Source organism: Monodelphis domestica, chromosome 3, assembly GCF_027887165.1.
Source record: "Monodelphis domestica isolate mMonDom1 chromosome 3, mMonDom1.pri, whole genome shotgun sequence".
NCBI classification, from domain to species: domain Eukaryota; kingdom Metazoa; phylum Chordata; class Mammalia; order Didelphimorphia; family Didelphidae; genus Monodelphis; species Monodelphis domestica.
The window spans coordinates 286,951,333-286,977,611 of record NC_077229.1 but is presented as its reverse complement, the minus strand read 5'-3'; the positions used below and the strand labels follow the sequence as shown (position 1 = coordinate 286,977,611).

Sequence of the window (26,279 nt, the reverse complement as noted above, 5' to 3'; positions counted from 1 at the left end):
TTAAATCTGTAACCATATAATGTTCTCTTGGTTCTATTCCTTTTGTTGTTTATCATCTCATGTAGTTCTTTCCAAATTTCTTTTTTGAACCCTTACCTTCCGTCTTGGAGTTAATACTGTGTTTTGGCTCCAAGGCAGAAGAGTAGTAAGGGCTAGGCAATGGGGGTCAAGTGACTTTCCCAGGGTCACATAGCTGGCAAGTGTCTGAGGCCAGATTTGAACCTAGGACCTCCCATCTCTAGGGCTGGCTCTCAATCCACTGAGCTACCCAGCTGCCCCCTCCCAATTTTTTTAAATTAGCCTATTCATCACTTCTTATGGCACAGTAGTATTCCATCACAATAATATATCACAATTTATTTAGCAATGGCATTTCTAGGTCTAAGGGTGTACACAGTTTTATAATTCTCTGGGTATAATTCCAAATTGCTCTCTGAAATGGTTGGATCAATTCACAGTTCTACCAACAGTGTATTTGTGTCTCTTTTTTCTCACATCTCCGCCAACATTTGCCACTTGGACCTTTTCTCATTTTAGCCAGTCTGGTGGATATGAGATGGTATCTCAGAGTTGTTTTGCTTTATATTTCTCTTGTCAGTAGTGACTTAGAGCTTTTTTTCATATACTTATATATGACTTTGATTTCTTCATCTGAAAATTATCTGTTCATATCTTTTGCCCATGATGGTTTTTATTCTTGTAAATTTGACAAAGTTCTGTATATATTTTAAATATGAGACCTTTAGCCAAATTGTCTATAAAATTATTTCCCACTTTTCTGCTTTCCTTCTAATCATGGCAACATATGTTTTATTACAAGCCCCTTTAAATTTAACATACTCAAAATTATCCATTTTACATCTTATAAAATGTTCTCCATCTCTTGTTTATTCATAAATTCCTGTCCTATCCATACATCTGATATGTAATATATTCTCTGTTGTTCATTTGCTTATGATAGCTCTTTATGTCTAGATTGTGTGTCAATTTTGATCTTATTTTAGTAAATGTTGTAAAATATTGGTCTATATCTAGTTTACGCCAAACTACTTTCCAGTTGTTCCTGCCATTTTTACCAAATAGTGATTTTGTATCCCCAAACTCTGGCTCTATGTTTTTGTCAAATACAAGGTTACTCTAATCTTTTACTACTGTTTGTGGTATATCTGTCCTGCTCCCCTGCCCTACCTTTATATCTCTTAGTCAGTACCAGATGGTTTTTTATAATTATGGCTTTATGATATAAAAATATAATGTACTATAATATAATATAAACAGTTTAAAGTCTAGTTCTACTAGACCTCCTTCCTTTTCATTTTTTTCCATTAATTCTTTTGATAATCTTGATCTTTTATTTTTCCAAATGAATTTTATTATTTATTCTAGTTCAATAAGATGCTTTTTTGGTAATTTAATCATCATGGCATTGAATAAGTAGATTAGTTTAGGTAGAATTATCATTTTAAATTATATTGGCTCTTCCCATCCATGAACAATTCATATTTCTCCAATTATTTAGATTTTACTTTATTTTTGCAAAAATATATTTATATTTGCAGTATATGTTCTTTAAAGGAAAAATATTTAATTGTAAAATGGGACATTAGTTTTTTTTTAATTTTAAACATTATTTTATTTGGTCATTTCCATACATTATTCACTGGAAATAAAGATCATTTTCTTTTCCTCCTCTCCCCCCCTCCCTCTACCTTTCCCTCTCCCATAGCCGACGCACGATTCCACTGGTTATCACATGTGTTCTTGACTCGAACCCATTTCCCTGTTGTTGGAATTTGCATTAGAGTGTTCATTTAGAGTCTCTCCTCTGTCTTATCCCCTTCAACCCTGTAGTCAAGCAGTTGCTTTTCATCGGTGTTTTTACTCCACAGTTTATCCTCTGCTTGTGGATAGTCTTTTTTAGATCCCTGCAGATTGTTTAGGGACATTGCATTGACACTAATGGAGAAGTCCATCACCTTCGATTGTACCACAATGTATCAGTCTCTGTGTACAATGTTTTTTTTGGTTCTGCTCCTTTCGCTCTGCATCACTTCCTGGAGGTTGTTCCAGTCTCCCTGGAATTCCTCTACTTTATTATTCCTTTTAGCACAATAGTATTCATCACCAACATATACCACAATTTGTTCAGCCATTCCCCAATTGACGGGCATCCCCTCGTTTTCCAATTTTTGGCCACCACAAAGAGTACAGCTATGAATATTCTTGTACAAGTCTTTTTCCTTATTATCTCTTTGGGGTACAAAGCCAGCAGTGCTATAGCTGGATCAAAGGGCAGACAGTCTTTTATCACCCTTTGGGCATAGTTCCAAATTGCCCTCCAGAATGGTTGGATCAATTCACAACTCCACCAGCAATGAATTAATGTCCCCTCTTTGCCACATCCCCTCCAGCATTCATTACTTTCCATAGCTGTCATGTTAGCCAATCTGCTAGGTGTGAGGTGATACCTCAGAGTTGTATTGATTTGCATCTCTCTGATTATAAGAGATGTAGAGCACTTTTTCATGTGCTTATTAATAGTTTTGATTTCTTTGGCTGCGAACTGCCTGTTCATGTCCCTTGCCCATTTGTCAATTGGAGAATGGCTTGATTTTTTGTACAATTGATTTAGTTCTTTATAAATTTGAGTGATTAAACCTTTGTCAGAGGTTTTTATGAAGATTGTTTCCCAATTTGTTGCTACTCTTCTGATTTTGGTTACATTGGTTTTGTTTGTACAAAAACTTTTTAATTTGATGTAATCCAGATTATTTATTTTGCATTTTGTAACTCTTTCTAATTCTTGCTTGGTTTTGAAGTCTTTCCCTTCCCAAAGGTCTGACATGTATACTATTCTGTGTTTGCCTAATTTTCTTATAGTTTCCTTCTTTATGTTCAAGTCATTCACCCATTTTGAATTTATCTTGGTGTAGGGTGTGAGGTGTTGATCTATACCTAATGTTTCCCACACTGTCCTCCAATTTTCCCAGCAGTTTTTATGAAATAGTGGATTTTTGTCCCAAAAGCTGGGATCTTTGGGTTTGTCATATACTGTCTTGCTGAGGTTGCTTGCCCCCAGTCTATTCCACTGATCCTCCTTTCTGTCTCTTAGCCAGTACCAAATTGTTTTGATGACTGCTGCTTTGTAATATAGTCTGAGATCTGGGACTGCAAGACCCCCTTCCTTTGTATTTTTTTTCATTATTTCTCTGGATATCCTTGATCTTTTGTTCTTCCAAATGAACTTTGTTATGTTTTTTTCTAAATTGGTAAAAAAGTTTTTTGGAAGTTCCATGGGTATGGCACTAAATAGATAGATGAGTTTGGGTAGGATGGTCATTTTTATTATATTGGCTCATCCTACCCATAAGCAGTTAATGTTCTTCCAATTGTTCAAGTCTAGTTTTAGTTGCGTGGAAAGTGTTTTGTAGTTGTGTTCATATAGATCCTGTGTTTGTCTTGGGAGATAGATTCCTAAGTATTTTATTTTGTCTAAGGTAATTTTGAATGGGATTGGGACATTAATTTTTTAAAAAATCATTGATAATATGACTGTTCACTTATGAAACCTAATAGCTGAGTTCAGAAACTAAATTTCTACTTCACTGAATTCTTTCTTAGATCTGAGACTAACTTTCAAATGTGCATTGGAGTTTGTAAAACCAATATGAAATTCATTACTTTTGTATCACTGTTGAGGAAGTAACACATAGTGAAATATTAATGTTAACTTTCAGAATTGGCAGTTTAGGTGGTAACAAAATTGTAGAGTTATGCTAGTTGCACTGAGACTTTTAATTACTTTTGCCAATTTGATGGGTATGAGCCATAACATTTCTTTGATTGTTACTGAAGTTGAGAATTTTTTCAGGTGATTATTTTCAGTTTGTGTTTTTTCTTTTGTAAATTATCTTTTGACTATTTAGCTATTAGGGTCTAAAGGTTATCTTTTGAAATTTTTACCAATTCTTTCTAGATTTTAGTTGGATGTCAAATTTTTAGCTGTCATATTTACCATAAATTTTTCTAAATTCTTATTTCTTTTTTGATTACATACTTTATAAAGAAAATTTTATATTGATGTAATTGAGCATATTTATATTGAACTTAATAATTCCTTCTGTATAATAAATATAAGATGCCAATTTCCCTGAAAAATTGAGATTATATTTTTTAGATGTTCTCTCTTTCCCCACCTCTTCATTTGGGTATCCAAATCTTACTGAGTCTATCTTCATAACATCTCATACTACTGCCTGAGTTCTGACCCTCATGACTTCTAGCCTGACATGTATTGCGTTAGACTTCTAAATGGGCTTCTATTCTGTCTGTCCCTCAATCTAGCTTCCAAAATGATTTTCCTCAAGTTCATGCTAACTCCACCACTTCAATAAATGCCCGTTGTTCCTGCTGCCTTTAGAATCTATAATTCCCATTTTGCATTTTATTTTTTCACAGCTTTGCCTGAAAGTACCCTGCTAAACTTTTAACTCATCACTTCTTTCATGCACACTGGCTTTCATATTGTTCCTCACATAATGACATTTCATCTCCTATCTTTCTCCCTTTGCATGGAGTATCTCTCATGCCCGAACTTTAAATTCTCTTCCCCTCTGCCTCTTAGAATCCCTAGTATACTTTAAAACTCAGCTCAAGCATTACTTTCTACATGAAGTTTTTCTCCTGCTTTCCCCCAGCTACTAGTGACTTCCTCCACAAAATATCTTGTATCTATTTATTTTGGGGCTATACTTATTTGTGGACATGTTGTTTCCCTGGTAAATTGTGATAAGCTATCCCCAGCCCCTCTTATCCTTCTGCTTACTTAGCATTTTTATTTCTCCATGGTGCTGTTACAATGTAGGTTCTTAATAAATGTTTGTTGGTTGATCATTCTATTTTCTTTCATTTCAGTAGTTCATATTATAAAGATTAAAATTAATATTTAATACTCCAAGTATTATATTTAATACTACTTATTAAAATAAACTTAGATCAAAGGGAAAGTAAAATCCAGAGAAACCAAGCCAGCTACTCCCTTCCTCCACACTGGTCCAGCCAGAGAGAACCTGTCCAGGTGAGAGGCAAGGTGGCCAAAACTGAAACTAAAAAACCTCAATCCATGTAAAATGATGCACATAAAGGAAAGTGGGAATGGGGGGTGGTGGTGTTGTAGTCCCCAGGGTTCAAGATTCCAATCAATACATTCCCTCTGTGATCCTTTGGGAGACCAGTCTTCCCAATGGATCATGAAAACATTACTAATTTATAACCTGAACTAGAGTTATATACAAATATTACAGTTTTTAAAGGGAAATTACAATAATTTGGGGATAAGAGAAAAATAAAAGAGAAAAGAAACAAAACCAAAAATAGGTGCATTGACAAAAAACCAATTGGGGCAGTTCCCTTTGGCATAAGAGTGTACATTCAAAACAAAAGCATTTCACCTCCCCCGAAGTTCAAATTCACCATATCTCAAAGTTCAATCTGGATCTTCTGGTGCAGCGGGTGGTCTTTGTAGGAATCTTCACGGTGCCTTCTAGATTCTGGGAGATAGTTTCTTGTTCTAAATTGGCTCAAATTCAAGTCAAAGTTCACAACAATAACATAGTCTCCCCCCTATCCCCCCGAGGAAAGTAATAATACATTTCCCTCCTGAGGAGAATACAGGGATACATGTAGGAATTATACAGGGATACATGACCGAGTCATAAGGCATATGAATCAAGTATCAATAATATCAAAGAAGTTAAAGAAATTTTAAAAATAACCTTTGAGTAAAATATAGAATATATAAAGAAAACTTGAAAAAAATTCTGGGAAGAAGGAAAAAAAGAAAAAAATTCACAAATCATAATAGGTTCTTGTAGCAATCCATGTCTCATAAGCATGTAACAACAGTTATTCACTAACCCATTTTAGCAGTCTTTTTTGGGATAATAGAGTCAGAGCAATTGATGTTATATGCTTGATATAGAGTGTGGTACAAGGAAGTCCTGCATTTATGTTAAACAGCCACAACCTCAAGTCTCACACATGATCAAGTTATTGTGCTTTTTGTGCAGAATGTCATCAATCCCCATAGGATTGGTTTGGTTTCTTTTACCTTTTTGTGCTCACTTGGCACTTTGCAGGTCAAGTTCTGTATTCATTTGTGGTCCATTTGTTCTTGAATTAGACAAGTCATTGAGCAAAAGTCCCATAATATTTAAATAGCTAGTGGCAGGTTGCCATAGTCCAAAGCCTTTTTGGGTATGTTTTTATGTGCTGGGTAAATGGACATCTTAGTTTATTCTATTGCAAAAAGTAAGAATAGTTAAAAAAAACACTTTTCAATATTAGTGATGTGTTTCAAGGGCAAAAAATAAGAAAAGAAGAAAAAAATAAAATACCGTATGACACATGTAGGAAGAAAACAAAATATTAAAATTGTGTATATTTCACATTTACCAAGGTAAAGGATAGAGGCTAGTTTTCAAAAAATAAGATTCATTTCCTCTTTGACTTGCCATGATCCTCAGTGCGAGTGCAAACAAGGCAGATAAAACAACATGAATGCAAACGAGGTAGATAAGCAATAATATATTCAAGAAAATACAAAAAAAATTAGAAAAGGTGCAAAATGTTACAAAAGGCACATAGGTCACTAATACAGATTTTCTTCTTTGAGGTAGTATATGTGTTGCCCTACAAAGCAATTTGTGCAAATACAAGGATCAACCAAATAAAGTGCAACAAAATAGCATAAATCCTGCAATAAAGAAGTCTTATCACAACTAGTGGTCAAATACAATCAGAACAAGCAATTATTCATCATCAACAGAAGATATTCGTTTTACAAGGCTACAATGAATCCATGAGTCCCTCACTCCAATTTTTATGACTGTTGGTGTAGTTAGTTGGATCTGGAATGGTCTATCATAAGCAGGTTCAGTTGACCCAGTACATTTGAAATTCTTTATGTACACATTATTCACCTGGGTTTAAATCATGAATCAAGAAATCTATGGGGCCTGCCTGAACAGCAGCTCCAGAGTCATGGAGTTCTCGTAATTTTGGTTGTAATTGTCTGATATATGTAGCAATGATTGTATCCCCTCCTAACAGTGAGGTATAGGCTGGGGTAAATGTGCCTGAATAGGTGGATGTCCAAATAGCATCTCAAATGGTGAGATGTGTAAATCACCTCTGGGTCTGTTTCTGAGATAAAATACAGCCAGCCAGAGGTAGAATTTCAGGCCACTTTAAATGAGTCTCCATGCACAATTTGCCAATCATTGTTTCAAGTTCTTTATTCATTTATGCTCATGTATAACAACAAGCTTAAAAACATTGAGGTATACAATAGGAGATATTGATCAACTTCTATTTTCTTAAATATTGTTAACTAATTTTCCCAAGCATGTTTGATCAATGATGAATATTTTTCCTGGTTTTGATTTTCTCTATGATCCAATGTTGATACATATAAATGTATTTGGTCTTTGTATATATCCTGATTTTGAGTTGCCTGGCCCCTCTCTATTTTCCTAGTCCATTAGCTCTACTCTATCTTCACTTGCTTCCATATCCTCTTGATCCTGTAGTTAGCTCCTTTAATAAGTCACTAGTTACTATCCCAGAATTCTTCACTCCCAACCTATTAACATTAAAATATGGGTGATTTCCACCATGTAATTCTTTCTTACATTCCCAGAAAGTCATTGCAACAGAAAATAATTTCTCATTCATTTTTAAGCTCTCTTGTTTCATTGGCCACCTCACAACTGCCTATAAACTTGGTTCTACATCAATCCTAAAAGCAAAATCCCTAGAATATTCCTAGCCAAAAAGCATTCTTTTATTACTCTCTAGCTCCAAATTTATATACATTATACTTTAAGGTTCTCATTACCTACTTTTTCGTCAAAGTTCTTGTAATTCTCTATATCTCTTACTCCACTGAAACAGATCCCTCCAGTCTTAACAGTAACAACCTAATTGCTAAATCTAGTATTCTTAAAACATTTAACCTCTTTGACTCTTCAGCAGCATTTGGGATAGTTGACCAGGTCCATCTCCTTCCTTTTCTTCAGGTCATAATCGTCTCTCTTAAAGTTAGTTCTCCTTTCTGCTTCTCTAATCAGTCCCTTAGTATACTTTGCCAGTTCTTCAGATTCTAGTCTTTACAGTAGGCATTCCCCTAGAAGTCTATCTTCAGCCTTTTCTTTCCCTATGTTCTCTCCTTTGCCATTTTCATTTAATGTCTTTTACTGGGTTAGTTCTAACCAGCACTTTCATGCAAATAATTTGAAAAATCTTCCTCTAATGATTTATATGATATTTCCACCTGGATATTCCACTGACACCTCAAACTCAACATGTTAAAAAAAGAAACAAGCCATCTTCCCCTTGTCCTCTTCTTTTGAACCCTACTATTTCTTTCACCTCATCTTTTACATTAGAAACTGTAAGTTTATCTTTGATACTTACTTTTCTCTTACTCCCATAGTCAGTCATTTAACTGGTCCTGTGAATTATGCCTCTGTGGTAACTTTCAAATAAATTTCCTTTTTTTTTCTGTTTTCAATTCCATCATTCTACAAATGATCCTTGTGGTCACCTGATTAGATTACCAACCCGAAGTAGTCAGAGTACTGATTTGGCATTAGTGAGGTTCAAATCCAATCTCTGTTACTTAACCAACTAAATGACTTTGGTCAAGTCACTGGAACTGTATGGATTGCAATTACCTCATCTGTAAAATGGGACTGTTGAACTAGATGATCTCTTGTTAGAGATCAGTCAGTTAGACTGGGTCTCCCTATATTCACTACCTACCTTCACTAGTTCATCCTTTACATAACTGCCAGACTTTAAAACACTATAATTTGACATTACCTTACCTTTGCATATTTATCTTATTCTAGTAAAACAAGGTTCTTCACCATCCACTTTACATGTTCTGCTTTGTTTTATCTGCCATTCTTCACCATGTTCTGTGACAGAGGCTATCACATAAAGAAAAGTGCCAGACTGAGTCTTTCTCCTTGTCAGTGGAGGGGTCCCAGGAGTCTGGTATCTTGAGAAGCAGAAGGTTCCTTCTGAAGAGCAGTTGGTCTTTCAGTTTTGAGAAGCTGAAGAGAGAAGGCTGGTTAAGACTTTCTCCTGAGGATTACCTACCTTTTTCCTACTAGTGACTGGAAATCCTCCACCCCCCCAACATTTCCCAATTGAAAAGATTACTGAAGAGAAACTTGAGAAAAGACATTTTGAGTCTCTGTCAGACTTTACCTCAACTCTTGGTGTCTTGGGTCTGAACTGTAGCCAAGGGGCCAAATCCAGGGCCAGTCAACCTGACTTTCTCTCAGGGAGGTTCAGGCTGCCATAGCCTGAGTTCCCCCCAAACTCAAGGAGGGATGAAAGGGGGTTAGTTAGAGGAAAGGGACTCCCTTTTCCCCACTTTCCTTTCCCATTCTTTTCCCTGCCAGCCATTCCTCTGTATTACCCTAATTGGATTAATTTACATTAACGTGGTTATCCTTTTCTAAATTTGAATCAAGTGTGAGTGGAACAGCTTAAGGAGAAGAGACATCTTCATAAGAAGAAACATTTTAGGCTTTAGTAGTGGAGGAGGACCAGGGGGAACAAGAGCCAATCTGTGAGAGCAGCCATATCTGAGGAGGGAAGGATGAAGGAGGAAATTCTTCAAAACCCCTCTCCTCTCTCTGAGCCAACCCTAAACATCAGCTCTCTCCCCTAGATCCTGTTTCTTTTACTCCCCACAAACCTTCTTGTCACTTATTCCAGAAGACTTCCTTGATTCTGTCAGTCCTTAATCATTTCCTCTTTCCTCTTTCTCCCAGTCTTCACTTTGTATCCTTTTATTTGCTTATATTATTTTGCATTATTGTTTATATATGTGCCAAACTCCCCTCACCCTTCTAGATGGTAATCTCCTCGAGGCAGGGACTATGTTTTCTCTAAACTTTGTGGTTTCCCAATGTCCAGTCTTCTCTCAGAAGGTGATTAATATTTATTGAATAGAATTATGTGGAAATTTGGACAGGACTTGATTTTGACTATTATCTAAAAAATGTTATGATGAAATAGTTTAGAGTAATTGCTTTGAAAACAAACAGCTACTTAGTAGTGTACCTTACCAATTTACCACCAGGATAGGGAAATCCAAAGGATTTTGGAGCTATTTAAATATAATATTATAATAATTGATCAATTTCTGTCTCCTCCTAAAATTGGAAAAAACTAAGTGCAGAGCTATCCTTAAGGTCAATAAAGAATACAAGTCCCTATTCCATTTCATGACTGAACATTTATGAATTAGCATGGATTTTATTTTTAATTAATATATCCCATTGAATATTTCTGAATTATTGAATTGAATTTTGAATGAATCTGCTCCTTTATTTCATCTTTGTAAACAGCTATGTTGTATAGCATGCATTTTTGGAAAATGTAAAATTTCTTATCAGATATATGCTTTCATATAAGGATGACACCCACCTGGATGATGTTGGCTTAAGAAAACAGAATTAGGGAGCTGCAAAGAGGTCAATTTAGGCTTAATGTAAGGATAAACTTCCCAACAATAGAACTGTCCCAAAGTAGAATGGACTACCTCAGTGAAGTAGTGCATTTATTCCCCCTAAAGGATTTTAGGCAAAAGCTATATGACCATTTGTTAAGTGTACTGTAGTGGGAATTCTTTTAAAAAATATGGTTTGGATGAGATGATCAACTTTGAAGTTATAGGATTTTGTGATTTTATTTTTAGACTCTTTATACAGTATTCAGAATATTTACTTAATTCTCATTTATATTTTCAAGTATAAATTTATAAAAATGTGCTAGTTATACTTTTATGTGAACACAAAGGTTTTAATTCTTAAAATATCTACCTAAATTTTAATGTGAAAAGTATAAGAAAATATTCCTATAACCTCACTTTGAATGGCTGTAATTTATGAGTAGAGATGAAAGAGGATTCATTCTTACAATCCCCAGTTAGGGACTGGAGTAGATGAACTTTAAAGATTCATTCGCTTTTAAATTCTGTGATTTTTTGAGGGTCTATAATGGTTTTAATTTAACCTGTTTGATGCCTCAAGCAATTTCCATAAACCTATAATTCTAGAGAGATAGAAAGTTGGTTGAGCTAGGAGTAGAGCCAAGATATTGGAGAAGAAACACAGATCCATCTGATCTCTACTAAATTACCCTCCAAAAAACTGTGATATAACACCTCAGAATGAATTATGGAGCAGCACAACCCACAAAGAGATGGGGTGAAGTAAATTTTCAGCTTAAAACAACTTAGAAGGCCAGCTTGAGGGATCTAGTGATTTTCAAATACAGAAACATGAAAAAGGTAAATAGTTAAGAGAAGTCAAAAGACATTCAGTAATTGTGTCCATCCCTGCATGGGGAGATGATTTTTGTAACTCCAAAGAACTTTATAATTATTAGGGCAGTTAGAAGGAGTATACATAGACAGAGGCAAGGGTAGAAGTTGAATATGATAGGATGATATAAAAATAAAATAAATTTAAGGCATGAGAAAGAGGAATGCATTAGAAAGAAGGGGAAAGGAAAAATAGAATGGGGTAAATTATCTCACATAAAAGAGGTATGAAAGAGCTATATCTATATCTATATCTATCTGTCTTTCTCTCTCTCTCTCTCTCTCTCTCTCTCTCTCTCTCTCTCTCTCTCTCTATCTATCTTTCTAGTGGAGGGAAAATGGGGGAAGTAGGGGAGGAACCTGTGAACCTTACTTTCATAGAGATTGTCTCAATGGGGGAAGAACATATACAATCAATATGGTGTACAAATCTCTCTTTTCTTATAGGCAATTAGAAGGGGAAACAGATAAGAGAAGGGGGTAGGGCTGATAGAAAAAGGGCAAATTGGGGGAGCTGGCAGTCAGAAACTAAACAGGGGGGAAAGGATGTAGAGTAATGCATAGTAATCATAACAGTGTAGATTTTTTTTACAAGTCTCTCTAATAAAGGCTTATTTCTCAAATACATATAGACATGAGTTGAAAAAATAAGAATCCAAGTCATTCCCTAACTGATAGTCAAAGGATATGAACAGGCAGTTCTCAGACAAAGTAATTAAAGCTCTATAGTCATGCCGAAGATACTCTCAGTCACTACTAATTGGAGAAATGCAAATGAAAACAACTCTGAGGCACTGTCTAATGCCTATCAGATTGGCTGTTATGACAGAAAAAGAAAATGACAAAACTTGGAGGGGATGCAGGAAAATTGAGACATGAATGCACTGTCGGGGGAATTGTGAACTGATTCAGTAATTCTAGAGAACAATTTGAACCAAAGAGCTATAAAGCAGTATAGATCTTTACTCGGTTTGTATCTCAAAGAGATGAAAAACAAAAGGAGAAAGGACCTTTATGTACAAAAGTATTTAAAGCAGCTCTTTTTGTGGGAGCAATGAATTGGAAAGTGAGGAGATACCCATCTATTGAAGAATGCTGGAGTAAATTATAGTATATGATTGTAATGGAATACTATTGTCCTATAAGAAATGATAAGCAGAAAGAACTCCGAAAAACCTGAAAAGACTTACACTAACTGAACCAGAGTGAAATAAATAGAAGCAAGAGAACACTGTACTCAGAGTCAGGAATGCCCAATATGAACAACTGAATAGCTTTTTATTCTCAGGAATACAGTGACCCCAAACTATCTGAAAGGACTCATGATAAAAAAAAAATGCCATCTACTTCCCAAGCAAAAGAACTGATATAGTCTGAATGTAAACCAAAGCAAGCTTTTTTCACTTTCTTTCCTAATGTTTTTGAGTTGCCTTTTACAAAGGATTAATATGGAAAAATGTTCTACATGATTGTACTTGTAAAATCTATACAAGATTGCTTACCATCTCAATATAGAGAAGAGTTTGGGGAAGGTGGAGAGAGAGTGAGGGAGAGAATTTGATCTTTAATATTCTTTGTAAAATGTTGAAAATTTTTACCTGTAATTAGGGGGCAAAATTAAAAAAAGAACCAAAAGAAAGTTGGTTTGGTGGCGATTTTATTAAATAGGCATGTGATACAGGTGTTATTGTATTAAAGGACCTTGTAATTGCCAGATATGTAAATGGTGGGTATATATATATAGCAAAGAAAGTAAAAGGAATTAATAAACCTGATTCAAAAGGTTTCTTTGTTTTAGCACATACTTTCTTCAGATTGTTACTAGTAGAAACAAGAGCTATAAAAGGATTTTTTAATATGTCATCTGGAAAAGTGTCAAATATCGACTATAACTTATTACAGATGGTATAAGAAGTGTTAAAATATAATAGCTAATTTTAGTATTTGCATGTTGGGAATTTGGAAAATTTAAAAAGTGGGAAATATGATATAGTGGAAAGAGAATAAGTTATATTTCTGATATAATTTCCTCCTCAAACTATACTTTATAGTCACACACAAGTGCATGTGTGTGTGTATGTGTGTATTAACTGGATTTGCTTACTGGATTTGGAATAAATTGGTAAACAAAAATTCCTGTAAGGAAATACGTTCTATCAATGTTTATTGGCATCAGCTCTAAAATGTATAGTACTAGAGAGTTGTCTGGTTAAATGAGACATTAAGTGTCTTTCCCAGGGATCCTCTCTTCTTTTGGCTAAGATGTTTTAGAGGCAGAACTTGAACCCAGGCTTTGACTCCAAAATCAATTCTCTGTTTTTTATAGAGGTCTCTTATTTGATTTTAAGAAGTAACTTCTGTCCTTTGTTTTGAATGAAATGATCAGATCACAGATATGTCTGACTTGGGAAATGTAGCCACTCTTGCATAGAGGAGAAATCTTTTCCAAGCGTGAGGGTTAGGATTTATGAACAGATATAGAGAAGTTGGAAAGATCAAATAGGTTAGGATAGGTGTACAGAATACTTTAAAAATTTCCTTGAAACATAACACAAAAACAGTGTGATTAAACAAACAAATAGCCTTCCACTGAGTGGGAAGAGAGGACAGAAAAGGAGAGAAAAGAAGAAAGAGATACAGAGTAGAATGAACTGTATTAGAAGAACATTTTGGGTGACTACTGGTCATGAAGCTCATACAATTCAGGATTGTGTTAATATGTGATGCATTAGAATGATATATTTAAAAGCTTATGTTGGTAACAGTAATGGAAAATTTCATATTCCTAAACAGATGTATTTCTCATTTGCATGCTAAGGGGCCTCAGGTGACCCTATAGATTGTATGGATGAATGCCTTGTAGTGAGTGTGGAAATATTCCATTGCAACTGTCTAAGGTAATAGATAGCCAGCAGTGATTTAATAGCTAAGTGGAGTCCTTGCTATATTTCCAAATAACTTGTAGAGTTGATTGTGTCTTTCCAAAGTAAGTATGGGAGCCAAAGGTCCCTGACTGACCACAGTTTAGAATACCCCAAACTGCATTTTAGATATATAAAAAGGATAAAAAATGTTCTTATAAAATGGATGTGTTCTTTTCTAAACCCTGTTTCCAGGGTTCCCTTGTGGTACCCTTTGTAGGGTCAGTCAGACATCAAATATTGAACACATGACTTGTATTCAAGAAAACCTGAGTTCAAATCCTGATTCAGACACTTGAGGCAAGTCACTCAATTTTTCTCAGCATCAGTTTCCTTATCTATAAAATGAGAGGGTTGGATCAGATGGCTTTTAAGTTCCCTGAAACTATAAATCTGTGATCCTATGATCCTAAGGAGATTAGCCATGGTGTGTCCATCTCCTTATCTCTATCTTTGCACATAATTACTGGAACTGCTTCTGCCAATTCTGTGTATTATAGTTTTCCCCACATTGATAAAAATATATATGCTGAAAAACTGAGAATAAAACATCAAGTAATTTGCTAGAGATAGAAACCCTAATTTTTCTTTTTTTCCCCTCAAAGATTACCCTGAAGGCAATAATTCAAGTGATTATCTTGCTCAAACAACAATGTATCTTCCAGAAAACTTCACATATTCTCCTTTCCATCCATGCCCAGAAAAGCTGCCTTACATGAGTAAGTGAAACCTAATGTTAATTCAATGAAATGTTTTTTTTTTTTTTGTGCTATAATTCATGTTGCAACGGAACCATCATTTCATTGATGTGGGAATTTCCTCCATCAGTGAAAATTGCAACCAATTCATGCTTTCTCATTCTCTATAATTCCTGTCCATGTTTTTCCATAGATCCTTCACAGAGTATCTGGAAGGGACAAATAGAGGTCCTTTCATTTTCTAGGTTAGGAAACTGAGATGAAGTCAGGTTAAGTGACTTGACCAAAGTATCATGGGTAATAAGTGGCAGAACTGGAATTTGAACCCAGGTCCTATTTCTCTGAATCCTGTGCTCTTTTTGTCATACTGCATTTGAGGCCTTCTAGGTGGGTTTTCTCTCTCTTTTTTTTAAACATTTCATGGGCTCCATTATAACAATAAGGCTATTTTTGTTCTTTATTTCTTTAGTCTTATCTCTTATGGTACTTTAAAAACATAGATCATTATTGAAATATGCTACAAACTCCTTGTGCCTACCATGTATCTCTTCATTGCCCTTTGGGCCAATTTGCATATAACTTTTATCTCTAAGATGATGATGATGATGATGCTAGCTAGAATTATTGTGGTGCTTTAAGGTCTGCAAAATAACTTTATACGTATTTTATTTGATTCATATATCAATCCTATGAGGTAGGTGTTATTATTGTTCACTTTTTTACAGATGAGTAAACTGAGGCTGCGGAAGTTTAAGGGATTTGCTCAAGGGTGATAGAGCTAAGAAAGTCTTTGAGATGGGATTTAAATTTAGGTCTTCCAACCTCCATGTCCAGTGCTCCATCTACCTCGACATCTAGCTGAATTAAAACATTATAGTGTTCTAAAATGCCCAACTATATTATTATATTGGCAGGAGAAAATTGAATTAGAAATGAATTAAGCTCTCCAATCTTAAATTACAGAATCTGGCTCAGTAGCCTCATTTTGAGATCACATGTGAATCATCATGATGATGCCATGCTTAGAAGACATTCTTTCCAGAGAGGAGATTCTCTTCTCATAGACATAATAAAGTGGGCTTATTTATAATATGTGATTAACAGTTTGTATTGCTGAAAGAGAGAAGAAGGGGTGCCATGATTTGAGACAGATAACTACAGTAATGGTATCTATAAACCCAAGAATTCAGACAGGCAGCACGGATTTGTTAAGCATGTATTGTATGCCAGGATACAAATACAAGCAAAAAGATAGTACAAGGGGCAGCTAGGTGGCTCAGTGGATAGAGAACTAGGCTTGGAGGCAGGAAGTTCTTAGTTTAAATATGGCTTCAGACACTTTCTAACTGTGTGACTCTGGACAGTTCTTTTAACCCCCTATTGTCTAGTACTTAGCACACTTCTGCCTTAGAACCAATTCTTAGTATTGGTTCTAAGACATAAGGTAAAGGTTTAAAAAAATAGTACCAACTCTTAGGAGTTTACATTCTTTTGGAGGAAGAAAATCCAAAAAAAGGAGCTGAAAAAAAGAATGTGGTGACAAAGTTTATAGAATCCAAAGCATAGCCAAGAGAATAATAAAGTATGGCTGGCTTGATCCCATCCCCAAAATGGAGACATCAGAAACAACTCAACAATGGGAGAAGAGGCTGGTATTTTGGAAATGTTCCAGGGTGAGAAAGTGGAATAAAGACAAAATGTCCAGTGAAGCCAGTCAGTCAGATCTAGCTTTTATTGTGACATAGCTTTATTAACCTTCATAGAGGTAATCTAGATATTAAGATTGTTAGACTAATTAAAAACTTGTTGAATGACCACACTAATTATAATTGAAAAAGTGTTAATTTTGAAGGAGTTATTTCAAAGGAGTGACCCAGAGAACCATTCTTGACTTTGTGCTGATCTAAATTTCATCAGTGATTTTCATAAAATCATGGATGATATGATTATCAAGTATGCCCAAATTTGGGAAGGTTAGTGGATAAGAAAAGGTTTAAAAAGCTAGCAGGCTAGAATATATTAGGATGCAGTTTATATAAAGTTCCAAGCATGGTTACAAATATCACCTGTACTGGTTCAGGAAGTATGACCAGGCTTAATAGCATAATCATCATGTGGAGATGATTTGGGGAGTTTTAGCATCAATCAGATAATTTATTAAGCAACTACTATGTGCTTGGTGCTGAGAAGACAAACACAAAAATGAAACAGTCCTTGCCTTCAAGGAATAGAAGGGAATAACATATTCATTTATAACAGTATGCAAAAATAAGATAATTTGTGCAGGAAGGCACTAGAATTCTGGGGAGGGTCAGGAAAGCCCTCATATAGAAAGTAATGCTTGAGCTAAACTTTATAGAAAGCTTAGGATTTCTCTTTTGCTATGCAGATGTTAGGAGGGGATGCATTCCAGGCATAGGGGACAACATGTACAAAGATAAAGAGATGGGAAATGGAGAAATATTAAGGCAGGACCATAGAGTATAAAAAAAGGAAATAATGGGTAATAATCCTGAAAAGGTATGTTGAAGCCAAGTTATGAAAGGTTTTAAATAATTCAGACAATGGAATTGGTATTTGACCCTAGGGGAACTAGGGAACCATTGGAGTCTTATTGATTAGAAGAGTAGCATGACTAGACCTACTTTGACATAATGAAGTGGTTGAAAAGGAGTGAGAGAACTGAGATCAATGAAGATGCTATTGTCTAGGTGAGAGTTTATGAAGGTCTAACCTATCATGGTGGCTATGTGAGTGGATAGAAGAGGAAAGGTAAGAAATGTGGAGATAGAATTGAGAAAATTTGGTGATTTATGGAATATGTGGCTTGAGAGAGAGTGAGGAGTGAAGGATGCCTGAGGTTTTGAATCTGGTTATGTGTTACCTCCATAGCCTACCCTTCTTGATTTCCTTATTTCCATCAAGGTCATCATAATTTAGGAAAACAAGAAGAAGGGTAGGCTTTGGAGGTAACATAATGAACTCTATTTTGGATATGTTGTGTTTGACATGTTCACAGAACATATCCAATTTGACATATTCATAGGTCATTTCCTGTTAAAAAACTGGACTTCAGGAGAGAAGGTAGTGCTTCATATATAGGTTTATATGTGATCTGCATTGAGATGATAGTTAAAACTTTGGTAGCTAATGAGGTCATCAAGAGAGAATGTAGCAAGAGGAAAGGATCCAGGTCACAAGTTTGGGATCTTCGGAAAAAGGAATTAGAAGTAGGAGATAGATGATGATCCAACAAAGGGCACTGAGGAGTTGCTAGGTAAAGAACCCAAAGGACATTGTTCTTGACACAGAGTGCTCAGTAAATGCTTGATGATTGATTGACCAAAAGAAGCTATTGCAATAGCATATGCAAATGATGATGAGAACCTAAATTAAGGTAGTAGTTGTTTAAGTATTGAGGAGATAGATTTGAGAAGTGTAAAGGTAATGGGAAGGATTCAAACATGGGATTCTGGAAGGATAGTGATGATCAAGACACATGAAGAAGTTTGGGAGGGGTAAATACTGTTTTGGACATGTTAAATTCCAGATGCTTACAGGAAATCCAAGAGGCAGTTAATGTTGCAACAATAGAAGTCAGGAGAGAATGTTAGAAACAATAGCACATGCAGACTACTGGCCCTGCTTCCAGCCTAGCCCATAAAACCATCACTAAAGGGAACAACTCTTGTGGAAAAGGGATCCACCATCCCTACCACCAGCTACTGACCCTTAATGGGACAGAAAAGCCAGTCTATATGAAGCAGCAAAGGACTTTAAAAGAGATAATAAGTCAAGTCATCTTGCCAACTACCTTCCTTAAACAGTTGTAGAAGTAGTCCAGAGCCCTGAATCTAAGAGTACCTAGAACATCCATGTGACCATCATGTGATTGCTATGTCACTTTTAAATCCTTCAGTGCTAAGCAGATATGTCCCTAGAAGCAGCTGAGGAAACTTAGCTTCATTTCTGTTTTGTGAGATGACTCTAGGAGTTCCATCTCTACTCATGCCCCAAGAAAGGCACTTCGATCTCATCCTTTTTACATTAGCATCAGTTAAAGGGACTGGAAATATTCAGCTGAAGAGAAGAGAAAATTTATGGTCATGATAGCTGTCTTTGAGTGTTTGAAGGACTGTCAAATGGAGGAGGGATTATACTTGTTCTTCATGATCCCAGGAATCAGTCAGAACTTGTCAAGAGACATATTTCCTTTAAGAGACATATTTTCTTTATAAATAAACTTTTCTTTTTTAATCTTGTTTTATTCCACCCTCCCCTCCCCACACCAAAGAAGGCATCACCTGGCAAAATACAGATATGATGTTTTCATGTTTACAATTAGTTCATTCTCTGGAGGTGAACATTCACAAATTACTCTTCCAACTATAAAACCTGTATGTGTTTTTATATATACACACACACACACACACATGTATATATATATATGCATATATATATATATAATGTTCTCTTGATTCTACTCATTTCACTCTTCATTATCTCATGTAATTCCAATTTTTAAAAAAATAGAATCTGTTCATTGTTTCTTGCAGTAATACTCCATCCCAATCATATTCCACAATTCATTTAGTTATTCCTCAGTTGATGGACATCCTCTCAGATTCCATTTTTCTGCTACCACAAATAGGGGTGCTATAAATATTTCGCAACATATGAGCTATTTTTATTTTCCCCTGATCTCCTTGGGAAAAAGGCCCAGCTGGTGGTGCTCATGGGTCTTTATAACTCTGGGTATAATTACAAATTGTTCCCCAACCACCTACAACCTGATCTGGTTTGGACCCTACTCAATAGTTCTGGCACCTAGGTTAGTTCAATTCATAGGGAGAAACTCTGGGATACTGGCCTTCTGAAAGGAGAAACCTGGTATTGGGGAAGACAGAAACCTCAGTAAAATGTGGGAGTATTTCCTATTATAATTAATCTTACAAATATTCACTGAGCTTTATTGATAGCACATCAGGGCAAGAGCTTTAGGATTCCCTAAATTTTCTCTGGGACAAAAGGCTGGTTGCTCCATCCAAGCTGCATATCTGTTTTCAAAGACTTAAAATAGTCTTAATGTTCTAATTAATAAGAAATAGAATAAATGTGTAAAATTGGAATTATCACAGAGAAGTTTTATAGTTGACTAAAATTTAAAAAAAAATAACATTTAATAGATTTTTATACTATTGATAGAGAACAACATAATAAATATATATCAAAAGTCTTATTAACAAAATAATTGACTATTCAATATGTGAATACTATATATATGATAAAATTTATTGAGAATAGAATTATTCTGTTTTATTTTTCAATTCAGCATAATCAATAGTAGAGAAGTTTTATCTTAAAAATGGGGTATACATTTTTCTTGTAGTAGAGACTACAGTCACAGTTAATATCAAAATATAATTGATCTTCAAAGTCAAGATGAAATATTTGTTTAAATCTTTTTAATAATAATATCAAGATTTAAAATGAATAATTTAAGGTTATTTTAATATTTATAGGTACTCCAGGTGCAAATTCAAAATGGATTTCATTGCATTTCCAAATTCTATCCAACTAGATGTAGAAAATTTGCTTTACCTTAGAAATAAGAAATAGAAGGTGCAACCTAATTTCTTTTTAGTAGATGTGAAAATGTGTAGAATTATCTAGAGGAATTTTGTTTTGTATTTACACAAAGATGATTATCTTTAGTATTTTAACTTTGAAATTACCCAAATACAGCCCTATAGGGGTCTGTCCAGCGGCCACTCTGAGGATCCAAGGTTTCTCTGCCCAGATGTGATGTCATGGTCAGAATAAGGAGGAGATGAGACACACACGCTCTGTGCATTCAACCCATGTATGCAGACATCACACATAATGCTCTGCCATAGTACCGTGGTTCATTTATTATATAGGTTTTTTGGTACATGCTTCTTTGACACACAATCAGTCTTCTATGTATGTGGCATTCTACAATTAGATTGGATATTATCAAATCACCTAAACAACACTCTTGTGATGTTACTACAACAAAGAATTCTGTGATCATTTACTAGGTTTATGCAACACTCTGTGATAGATATGATTAATGTAAATAAAGCCATTTGTAGGTCAGTACTCCTTGACCTGATAGAGGATCATTGTGCTTTTGGTCAGCTTTCACTATCAATCATAATTGCTTGGGAGATGAACAACAAAATATCTTCATATCTAGGTGTAAGGACTTAAAGCAAACGAGTTTTGTGATTTTCCTCAATTTACAAGTTCTGTTTTTCTTGTGTTACTTTGAAGTGCCTAGCAATGCTGCTTGGCTTCTGTTTCAACAAATTCATTGGAGTGTGGTAACTGTAGGAAAAGATTCATTATAGTACTCAAGCTTTTGGCCAGTGTTTATTGTAGGGCCTTGGAGCATGTCTTGTTCTTGAGAAAGGAGGGGTCATGGGCAGTAATCTTTGGGCTTTAATTCTGTAATTGCAATCTTTTTGGGGTAATAACCTAGGGGGCTTAAAGTAAGGTATATATATATATATATATATATATATATATATATATATATATATATATATATATATATATATATAGCCTATAAGTATTTGCTCTCATATTATTTCTCCTGTAGTGGGGAGAGAATAATAATCATAACAAGTCCATTAGTGGGGAAAATTTGGGGAAAGAAGTCAGAGGGGGATCAGCGGGTGACCTTCATTTGGGTGTCTGCTTTGCAGATCTCCTTTCCTCAGACTGTGACCTTGTCAGCCAGTCGGGATATGATGGCCTCAGGCACAGTCTATTTTAGGGAAGAAAGGCCACATTTTTCCTTATATGAATTCTAATTTGATTTATAATTGTTTTATGCCTTCTCTTTGCCATATATGGAACAGACCCTTTCTAGTGTTCAACACTAATGATGACTACAGATATTAAAATTAGTAGTATAGCAAAACTATGAGCAACAGAGTTCTTTTTCAGGAGAGTTAAATTATGTTTCTATTCTGGGTTTAAATAACTCAAAACTATGAAAGAGGGGAATAAAAGAAAAAATGATCAATAATAAATTTGTTGTAGAAAACAGAACAATGAAGGTAAGGATCATTAAGTACACTAAAAATAAGGGAATATCATAGGAGATGTATGGTTATTCAGGAAAGTTGCAGAGATTTTGTGTGTGTGTGTGTGTGTGTGTGTGTGTGTGTATGTGTATGTGTGTGTACACACATGAAGGGTAGAAGAATCAAAACAAAATATGTAACAAAACTGGATAAATTAGCCTGACCTACAATAAGGATGATGGTTATTCTCTATGCCTTCAAAAGATAGGACTAGGATTTATGGATTACAGGAAGGAAATTTTGGTTTCTGTGTATTCAGAACAACATCAAGATCTGGACTTTGTGATAAGATATTGAACTCCTTATTGAATGTGATAATACTACATATATTTGAAGACCTATTGTACATCCTATACTTTCTCTCTTCCAAGCTAACCATTTTTATTACTTCAGGTGAAATGGCTTAACACTTTAATACAATAACATTGGGATTATTATGAAGATCAGTGAGGTTATATATGTAAAGTACTTTGCAAACCTTAAAGTGCTATATAAATATTAGCTATTTTTATTTTTACAATTCTGATGATCTTTCTCTGGATAAGGTCAATAGTTTTTCATTGTTCTTATTAAAATGTGGTACTCAAAAACCAAAAATATCCCAGTTGTAGTCTGACCAGTAAAGAATGCAATAACATATTATTTCCTTAATCTGGATGCTTTACTTTTATTAATACATTTTAAGATTGTCATAGTTGTCCCAAAATTAATACACAATATTGATTCTCATAGAGCTTTCAGTTAACTAAAATCTTTTTTCATGGGAATTGCTTTCAAGAAGTCAGGTTTTCCCCAACCTTATCTTTGCAGTTGGTTTTTGAAACTTAAACTCTGGATTTTATTTTTATCCCTATTAAGTTTCATGTTATTAGCTTTGTCTCATTTCAGCCTATCATAATAATTTTGAATTTGTTTCTTTCAGCTAAGGAAATAGCTTTTATTCTAGCTTTTAGTCACCCACAAAATTAGTAAGTGCCTATTCTCAAGTTGAAGACATTAGCTAACACATATTGTTTAGCATTAGTGCAAAATAGCTTGCATGTCAGCACTGAACTTGAAAAGGTGATATTTGTATGGTTAATAGCATATTTCCTGAGGTGACCATATGCTGATTGGAACAAATAATAATTCCTGGAGGCAGGCTTAAAACAGAGGTGTGTGAAAAAAACACAGCTTGATTTTTCTCTGTCACTTCTGTTTCTGATCCAGGAAAGGAAAATTATAGCTTAAGGGATATTTCCAGAAAGCTAACAGGTACAATATATTGGCAATTTAACCTTATATCAAAAGACAAAATTGCCTAGTAGCAAGAAGAGCTTGCTGCCTTTAGAAGACAAAATGTTCACAATCAGACTTTAGATGACAAAATAGTGTTAAAGATAGTAAAACTATTACAGTGACTAAAATTAGTTGAGATTAGAGAGAAAAGGGAAACTGAGTTTTACTATTTGTTTGCTTTTTGCTTCAAAGAAATTTCCCAGAATAAGATGAAATTTTTATTGTTATTTTTGCATTATGGTGTTCAGGCTTTTTGACTTGTATTTGTTAGTCAGTCAATAAACATTAATTGTACACCTCTATACCACGTACAGTGCTAAGCTCTGGGGATACAAAGCTCTCAAGGAGCTCACAGTTTATGGAGGAGATTCATGCAAACAACTATATACTGAACAAAGATGGAGTTGATTTACACAGGGAAGGCAATAGAATTAAGAGTATGGGAAAAAAGTTTCCTGTAGAGAATGTGATTTTAGCTGAGGTTAAAGCCAGGGAACAGAGAAAAAAGAGCAGTGTCACTGGATCAAAGAGTATGTTGAGGGGGAGAATATAAGGTGTTAGAAGATAAGAAAGGTAAGGTGGGGGACAAATGCCAAACAAGAAATTTTATATTTAATTCTGGAGGTGAAAAAGAGTCATTGGAGCTTGTTGAGTAGGGGATTGCATGGACAGTCCTGTGCTTTAGGAAAATCATTTTGACAGCTAAGTAGAGGATGGTAAAATGGACAGGACTTAGCAGCAGATTGGATATGGGTGTTTGGGGGGTGAGAGAGAGGTTGAGGAATAGAGGATGATTCATAGGTTTTGAGACTGTTTTCTTTTGGGAGACATATATACTTAACTAATCTCTCCTGTCTTTGAGATCAATGTTTTGCTTGTATGTAGACCATATTTTCTTTTAACATCCACTTCTTTCAGATTGTTCTTCATTTCTTTGTATTTGCATTTTCAATCAGTTATTCTTTTGTTTGTTTGGGGATCTTTGCTACCATGGATTCAGTTTTTCTATTCTGTGAATTCTGCTGCGTAAGTCATACATTTTGCTTTCATAATTCCTATCTCTCTTTTAAACCATTCAGAAACATCTTGCTGGGGTATTCCATATCCTCTTGGGAACACACAGGGTCTTCAACCAGCCTTATCAGGTGGTGATTCATTTTCCTTTGTCATGCAATATTTATTTATAGATGCCAGGAATCTTTTAGTTGATCTGGAGACCGTATTCCTTTCTGTTATTAATATTCTTCCCTATTGCTTTATCTACTCATGCCCAAGATCCTTAACTAAATTTTTTTCCTTCTGAGATCTCTAGTAATTTTGTTCTTTTTTTCCTTATTTGCTCATTTCTGATTCTTTCCTCTTTGATAATAGTTTCTCCTTTCAGTTTCTCTAAAAGGTAGACCTCACAGGCTTGTAAGCTTCTTTCTACACTGAGGAAATAAGACTCTGTGTCGAGAGTTCTTGGGAGAATAGAATTGTTCCCAAATGGATATTGAACCTTTTGATTTCTGGTGGATCCACACACACTCTGGCACCTTGTCCCAGTTTCCTTTCTTCCTCAGTCCTCTAGCTGAGTACTATTGAGGCACAGAGGACTGCAATCTCAGTCAGAGCAATATTCTTCCTTTTAGTTTTCCACATCACTGGGAAGTAGACACAGTAGAGTTGAATTCGTTGACTATCTTGCCAGAGTATTGTGGGGAGTGTGTGTGGGTCATGCTGCATTGTGGGTTAGATCAACAATTGACTTTCTCTACTGTTGGTTCTTAGGGTTTTTACCTTGTCGGGGTCTTGGTGTCCTAGCTGGTGGAAAAAGCTGAAATTGCTTTGTCTCTTGCACATGATTCCCATTTTGGAGAGGTTTGAGAAGTTGTGAGGATTAGAGAAAAAGTCTAGTCCTCTATTTTGTTGATGAGACCTAGAAGTTCTATAAATGTTAAGTGCTAAATAAATAACTCTTAGTACTCTTGTTATCTCTCACATCTAGCACTTCTATGCAGATAATTCAAAAATCTATAGTTGTAAGCTCTTGATTGGCATTTAAATGTTTTATATCTAAATACATATGCCCTGCTGGCATGTCAAATACAGTGTGTCTAAAATTGAACTTTTCCCCCTCCCCTAATCTTTTTCTTTCTTCTCACCTCCCGATTTCTGTCAGTTGCCTTATTGCTCACATAGCCACTTCATGTTGATAAGCTTGGTGTTATCTTTTACTCATCCCGCTCTCTTTCGATTGCAAAATCTGATTGATTCTATTTCTTCAATATTTCTTGCATCTTCTTCCTTTTCCTTCCCACTGCTGTAGCCTTGGTAGATGCCTCATTACCACTGAACTGAGCTATGGCACTACTTTCCCAACTGATCTTTGCTCTCAGACTTTGCTCTCTTCAATCCATATTTCATATTCCTGGTAGATAAATATTTAGGAAAAATTACTCTGATCTTATCACTTCTCCATTCAAAAATAACTCCAGTGTCTTCTGAATAAAATCCAGACTCCTCAACTGACCCTTTCTGGCACCAGACTGATTTCTTAGCCTTATCTACACTCCATGCACTCCACCCTCCAGCCAATCCAGACTACCCAGCTTGGGTTCTTCCATTACTGTGCCTTTGCTCACACTATATATGGAATTCCTTCAGCCTCCTGAGATCCTTAAGATCCAACTCATATGCAAACACTTTTATCAGATCTTTTCTAAGCCTCTAGTTGGAAATGATCTTTCATTCTTATAAGCATATAATACTTCATACTTCTGTAGGCAGCTAGGTGGCACAGTAGATAGAATAGTAGGTCTGAAGTCAGGAAGAACTGAGTTTAAATCTAGCCCCAGACATTTTCTGGCTGTGTGACCTAGGC

The 26,279-nt window shown here is 35.2% G+C and overlaps 1 protein-coding gene across 9 annotated transcripts in view; it reads left to right on the top strand.

Moving 5' to 3' along the window:
- Nucleotides 1-26,279, top strand: part of B4GALT6 (beta-1,4-galactosyltransferase 6) — a 107,686-nt gene that overhangs the window by 39,281 nt on the left and 42,126 nt on the right. For 6 of the 9 annotated variants that reach the window (XM_001369324.4, XM_007487202.3, XM_056823843.1 and 3 more), the window contains one exon: nucleotides 14,931-15,044. The exons of the other annotated variants lie outside the window; for them this stretch is intronic. In XM_001369324.4, the coding sequence (XP_001369361.1) occupies nucleotides 14,931-15,044 (114 nt within the window). The remainder of the gene's footprint in view (nucleotides 1-14,930; nucleotides 15,045-26,279) is intronic. 9 annotated transcript variants of the gene reach the window in all.